At 33.4% G+C, this 6643-nt stretch overlaps 1 protein-coding gene across 1 annotated transcript in view; it reads right to left on the reverse strand.

Annotated features, from left to right (window-relative positions):
• LOC128672516 (carbonic anhydrase 2-like) overlaps nucleotides 1-5648 on the reverse strand; it is a 29077-nt gene extending 23429 nt beyond the window's left edge. The window contains exon 1 of the mRNA XM_053749729.2: nucleotides 5349-5648. Coding sequence (XP_053605704.1) covers nucleotides 5349-5388 — 40 coding nt within the window. The 5' untranslated portion in view covers nucleotides 5389-5648. The remainder of the gene's footprint in view (nucleotides 1-5348) is intronic.
• Between the last annotated feature and the right edge of the window lie 995 nt (nucleotides 5649-6643).

Consider the following 6643-nt stretch of genomic DNA (forward strand, 5'->3'; position numbering starts at 1 on the left):
AACTGATAAAGCTTCAACAGTTTTCTCCATAGTATACTTCGATTGCGTGCGAACCGAACCCCTCCCTGGAGGTAGGTTCTGATCTGACCCCGTTCTGCCTTCATCATTAGAGTACTATCCTTGTTAGGCAGCGTTTGGTTATAATCAATCAATCCCAAAAACAAACAATTTTTAAAGTAAAAGTTTTCTATTCCCGCCTTTTTTCATTGAAAAGAACAAAGTAAAGAACTATTTAAGTTAATTTATTTTTTAAGAACGAAATTGAGCTACGCCGTTCGATACCTATTTAAAATTGATAACTATAATATTTATACGAAGACAAGGCTGAATAGCGAAGCGACCTGTTTGGTCATTGGCTGAATGCACGATGTCTATTGCCAGTATGGTGGAGATGTACGCGAACTTTTTGAAACAGCAATTTTTTTTTTTAATTACTTACCGCCCTAGAGCTCTTCTAGCTATTTAGATTATTACCCTAGAGCGCTAATTGGTCACTTACAAGCCCCATTTGGGGGTAACAAGGACCTACTTACCGAATATGACAGATGTAAATTATATTAATGTGACAAGAGATAAAAGACAACACATTTTTCATTATAATTTTGGGTCAGACATGATATTATACCTTTAAAAAGTGAACGAACTAATGCACAAACTATGTTTGTTTATATTAGACACGAGCGTCTTGTGCCGGCTTAGAATAACTGTATACATTATGAATTATACATATAAACCTTCCTCATTAATCACACTATGTATTTGCGAAAACCGTATGAAATTCCGTGCAGTAGTTTTTGAGTTCATCGTGTAAAGACAGAAAGATGCGGCAGAGGACTTTCGTTTTATTAACACGTTGAACGCCATGACGGACACCGTGTGTCTGCCATGTACTTTTCGCCGGGAGCCACACCAATAAATCAAAAGTTGTTGAAAAATCATCGAGGAGTTTTTTTGCAAATATAGTAAGGAAATAACAAAATAATTATGGACAACTTACAAAAACACGTATTTCGTAATTATTTTCCGAATAACCAAATGTCAGACAACAGTGTCCGTCACGGCCCAGTCAAACGTTCAGCCGTATGTTGTCGCGCGGGGGCCGCGCGGGTCCCGCTGTCGGCTCCCCCCGCGCCACGCCGTCTGCGCACCCGCGGGTTCCAATGCGACGCTTTGCTCGTTCATTTGCCACTGCGATCGCGTGAGAGTAGGTGATGTCGTATTTTTATAAAATTAGGGTTCCGTTGCACGTAATTGTTATTATTACCCACTATGGAAGAATTTGAAAATTTTGAAGTGACACAAGAAGATTTAGATGAAATCGAGAACATTGAAATAAGCCTCTTGAATTTAAGTTTTCACATTTCTTCTGAAGATGAGGAGATTGATCTATTGCAGCCATCTAAACGTCGACGCCGCCGCATTATTTGCTCAGAAAGTGAGGCAAGTGATTCAGAAAATATTTTACCTGACATGGTCAGTCAAACCCATAGCAATGAATGGGGACCTCCTAAAGGGAAACAAAGGCGTTTAATTCCTTTCACTGACATTTCTGGGCCAACATTTTCTGTTCGTTCAACAATGCAAAATAAGTCTCCAGCTGATTTCTTTTCGCTTTTCGTTTCTGATGACTTGATAAATTTTATTGTTTCTGCTACTAACAAATTCGCAATAGAACAAATAACCAAGAACCCAGAAGCTTCTGCTGGTGCACGAATAAAACAGTGGGTTCCAACAAATTTTTATGAGATAAAAAAATTCTTTGGCTTGCTTCTTTTCATGGGTGTGGTCAAGCTTCCAAAATTATCAGATTATTGGTCTAAGGATGAAGTTATCGGCCATCCTTTTCCCAGAACTATTATGTCACGTAACCGCTTTGAAATTTTGCTTCGCATGATGCATTTTTCTGAAAATGACGATGAACACAAATCCGACCGCCTTCATCGTGTAAGAAATTTGATGAATATTTTGAATGTCTCTTTTCGCCAGCATTTCATTGCAAATGAAGATATTTGCATCGATGAGAGTATGGTGCCTTTTCGTGGTAGAATTATATTCAGACAGTACAACAAAAATAAACGTCATAAGTATGGTATCAAATTATTTAAATTGTGCTCAGTTCCTGGATATACCCATAAAATTAATGTTTATGCTGGTAAAAACGATGTTACAAATACGTCACCTACAAACGTCGTTATGGATTTATGTGAAGACTATATTAACAGGGGGCATACTTTACACACTGATAATTGGTATACTAGTATTGATTTAGCACGAAGACTTTTAGATAAACAAACACATCTTGTTGGGACCATTAGGAAAAATAGACGGGGGCTTCCTAAAAAAGTTATAAGCACCAAACTCAAGAGGGGTCATTATTACGCTGAAGAGAGTAGAGATGGAATAACTGTATTGAAGTGGAAGGATAAGCGCGATGTTCTTGTATTATCCACAAAGCACTCGGTGCGCTTCGTAGAGATTACAAAACGCGGGAAAGTTTTGAGGAAGCCACAAATCGTGTTGGAATATAACAAGGCTAAAGGAGGTGTCGATTTAGCAGACCAGATGGCTTCTTATTCGACCCCATTGCGCAAATCAATAAGATGGTACAAAAAAATTGCAGTGGATATGCTTCTGAATATAGCTCTCATCAATAGTCATATTATTTACCGGTCAGTAAATAAAAGAAAAATAAATATAGTACAATACAGAATTGCTATTTTAAAATCTTTTTGTAGTACACAACAATCAGGTGAACCAACGACTTCAAGACAAAAAAGAAAGAAACATGTATTGGAAAAATTTGACGGACCATCCAGAAAAACGAGACGAAACTGTGGAGAATGTTACAAGATGAATGTCAAAAATATGGGTCGTCTAGAAGCACGCAATAAGACCAAAAAAGTGAACACCTTTTGTAGCGTTTGTCCTGGAAATCCAGTTTTGTGCAATATCTGTTTTTTTAAAGTACACGTTTAGATTTCTTTTACTTTTTCTGAAAGGATATGTCATTTTTTAATTTACCGGCTCTTATACAGTATAGTTTTATTAAGGCATAGGTTTTAGATTGATTTATTAGTAACTGAAATTTAAACTTAACATCTTATTACGTTTTGTTGATTTGATAGTTAGCTCTGATGTTTGAGAAGTTCATTACGAGCATTATTTTATAAAAATGTGATTAAAATTGATCTCTGGTTTAAATAAATATAATTTAAAATATAAAATATTATTACCTACTTTATTTAATTTATATATTTTCAAAGAGTTTATATATCTCTGTGAACTCTTCTTAGCTGCGCACTTCCTTATAAAAGTGGCTTCTTTATTAAATACTACCTACTGAACCCATTAATTTATATGGTACGTACTTGACGCTAAATTCTAAAGACAACACATCTTAACGCCCAAAAAATATATCTTTGTATATTATATAATAGTGTCAAAAACGATTAACATTTGAGTAGTCATTTTTAGAACTGACATTTTCAAAAGCCCAGAAATTCTAAGTCCTTTTTAGTTTTCTTTTGCCAAGTAACCTGTTTATACTATGAGGCCGCGCGGATCACTTTCCTTAGTAAAAACAGTCAAAACGCTGTCCGTCGGCCGTCTAGAAGGTTTTGAAGTTATCGCGGGCATGCGGACACACCTTGTCCGACGCGGCTCCCTGGACCCGACATACTGGCGGTCACATGGTGTCCGCCGTGGCTCAATGAGCTAACCATGTTTATCTGTCATGGCGTTCAACGTGTTAAAATAATATAATTAAGTATAGATATAATGATGATATTATATTAATAAAAAATTAATTTGTTTTTTTTTTGTAAATTTAATGTATTTTGTATTATTTAATTATTGTTAAAATGGTAATTTATGTATAATAAATATTATTAATTATAATATTAGACAATGAAAATCACGGAAAATCACGGCCGAATATTTTCAATGTTTATTTTATACGGGTCGGGCTTTGGTGCATCATGGTCAAAATTGCAACGTATGAGAGAGATGGAAAATATCCTGGTCTTTTACCTACATAGTGGTAAAGACAAGAAATATTTTTCCATCTGTCTCATTCGTTGCAATACTATGTTTTTAAATTAGAAATTGCATACATGTGAGAATGTATTTGTTTAATATTATTTTGTTTTTTTTTTTTAATATTCATAAGGCACACAAACAGAATACAGACAAAAAGAGATCTTAATTAAAATTCTAATTATATGAAGTAATCTGTAATCCACTGGAGCATGCGCAGTTGTACAGAGTATGAAGTGCTCTATCAACATTTTATTAATGTAGAAATACATACATAGGTATATAAAAATAAGATATATATTTAAATATATATATACACATATGTATACATATATAAATAAATAAATATAAATATAGACGGACAAATCACATAGATTGAGCTAGCCCCAAAGTAAGTTCCAGACTTGTGTTATGGAATACTAACTCAACGATACTATATTTTATAACATATACATATATAGATACACATCCAAGACCCGGGCCAATCAGAAAAAGATCATTTTCATCATGACCCGACCGAGGTTCGAACCCGGGACAAGAGGCAAGCACTTTACCACTGCGCCACCGAGGTCGTCAAATATACATATATATAATTTATAACCTATTTATATGATCATAAATTATATTTACATCGTCATAACCATCCAAATATAGTGTGATTCCTTGTTTGTTAATCGAGTTTTATTGGCATTATAATATTTACCAATATTTTTACCAATTTCCTAAAATTTAAACATTTATGTTAATGATTTAGAATAAGTACCTATTCAGGAACGCCTACGCACATGCTCGCATTTATCAATAATGATTTATTAATGCTTAATATAATTAAATTATTGACCTTTTATTAATATGTTTAATAATATTGCAATGTATTAACGATATTGACTTTTTAAATTTATTATTTATATATATTTATAGTGTCTAAAAACAGTGTCACACTATGAAATGATAATAAAAATATAATTTTTTGATACTTTTTTATGATTTTCGCGATAAGTGTAGAATCTACAATTTAATTGGTTTCCGCGGATATTTTCATAATTAACTTGAAACAGTTTAATTACATTTGATTAACTTCAAATTGTTTGGCTTGAATGCAGGAAAGGAGCATTTTGCAATAGTTATGAATAATTTTAGAATTGGGTGTAATTTACTTTAAATTTAATAAATCGTGCATTATTAAAATTACGTTGTACATGAGTATAATATAAGTATATAGATGCAGTTTCAATTAAAACACTAAAAAAATTTTGTATTATTAATGTAGCTATGTATTAAGTAGTTAATGAACACAAATTAATGTCACTTACCATACAAACAGGATAAAAACAAAACGGCATACGAAATCATTTTTTATTTATTTATGAAAATTAAATATAGCAAAAACTGACGACCAGTATTTTTTAAATTGCTATTTTAATTTTCGAACAGTTTTATTTTTTTAATTTACGAATCCGCACCAAAGCACACACACACTACAAATAATGGCATACAAAAAGCTGGCCACTTTTTATACATGTTTTTTTGTTGGAAACATTTTTTTTTATCTCGGTGTGCACCGCGCGACGGTGTTCGTAGACTACTCTACGAGTCCCGCACGGAGCTGAAATGATGATCGCCGCCGATACTTACCGTACATAAGAATGGCCGAAATCGTATCCTTGATATCCTGATTGTGTATGCGAAATAAATTTGTTTTTAATTGATAGTCTAGTTTACGCATTCACTTCTAAAGAATATGTCTTAGCTGGTCTGCAGATGTCATTATTGTCAATTAGCGTGTTTCATGTAAAGTCAACAGCACATCAAGTTACCCTGCTTGAATCTCTATGGCGCATGGCGCGGTAATAGAGGCGAGTTTGCAATGAATTTGGGTAGGTTAATATGCTATTGATTGTACCCGAGCCGACGCATTTGCCCATAAAAATAAAAAAAATAAGCTCGTCTCTTGTATTTTAAAACAATGTGAGATTTTATATTGAGATATCCATATTCAAGATTAAAAATACCAAGGAATGCGAAATGGATGAATTTTTATGTTTTTTACAAAATTGGAAATTTTAAAATTTGTTTTTATTCATTTATTCGTTGTAAAGTTCATCTCCTATCTAAAAATCAAAATATTTTAATTTAATTTGTTACAAAAAGTCAAAGAGTACTGTGCGTTCTTTCTGTCTGTGTGTATCACAGTAACATTGCAAGTGCGCATGTCTACTAATTTGTTAATAAAATAACGCCTTGCAGGAAGGATGCAGGATTTATCTTCTGTTTCTCTTTCCATAGACCCAAATTTAAACGTCTGTTCTTATTTCAAAATATATTTTTTAAATTGAATTTATCTATTAATATTGTAACTCTATCTTCTCTTCGAGTGCGCCTTGTACTATTTCTAATTGTGACATAGTCACATTGTGACAAAACCCCCTTTAAATAAATAAAGAAAAGGTCTTTACCTCTTAGGGTAATTGTTGCCTAGCTGTTGCCAAGGCTATGTGGTCCTTAGTACCTTCGTACGATACTGGTGGATATGGAGTATACCTATTCGAAGGCGGAACCACACACCACATAGTCCATTGTATTATGACTATACTGAGCATATTGATTA

This window comes from Plodia interpunctella, chromosome 9, assembly GCF_027563975.2.
Source record: "Plodia interpunctella isolate USDA-ARS_2022_Savannah chromosome 9, ilPloInte3.2, whole genome shotgun sequence".
Taxonomy (NCBI): domain Eukaryota; kingdom Metazoa; phylum Arthropoda; class Insecta; order Lepidoptera; family Pyralidae; genus Plodia; species Plodia interpunctella.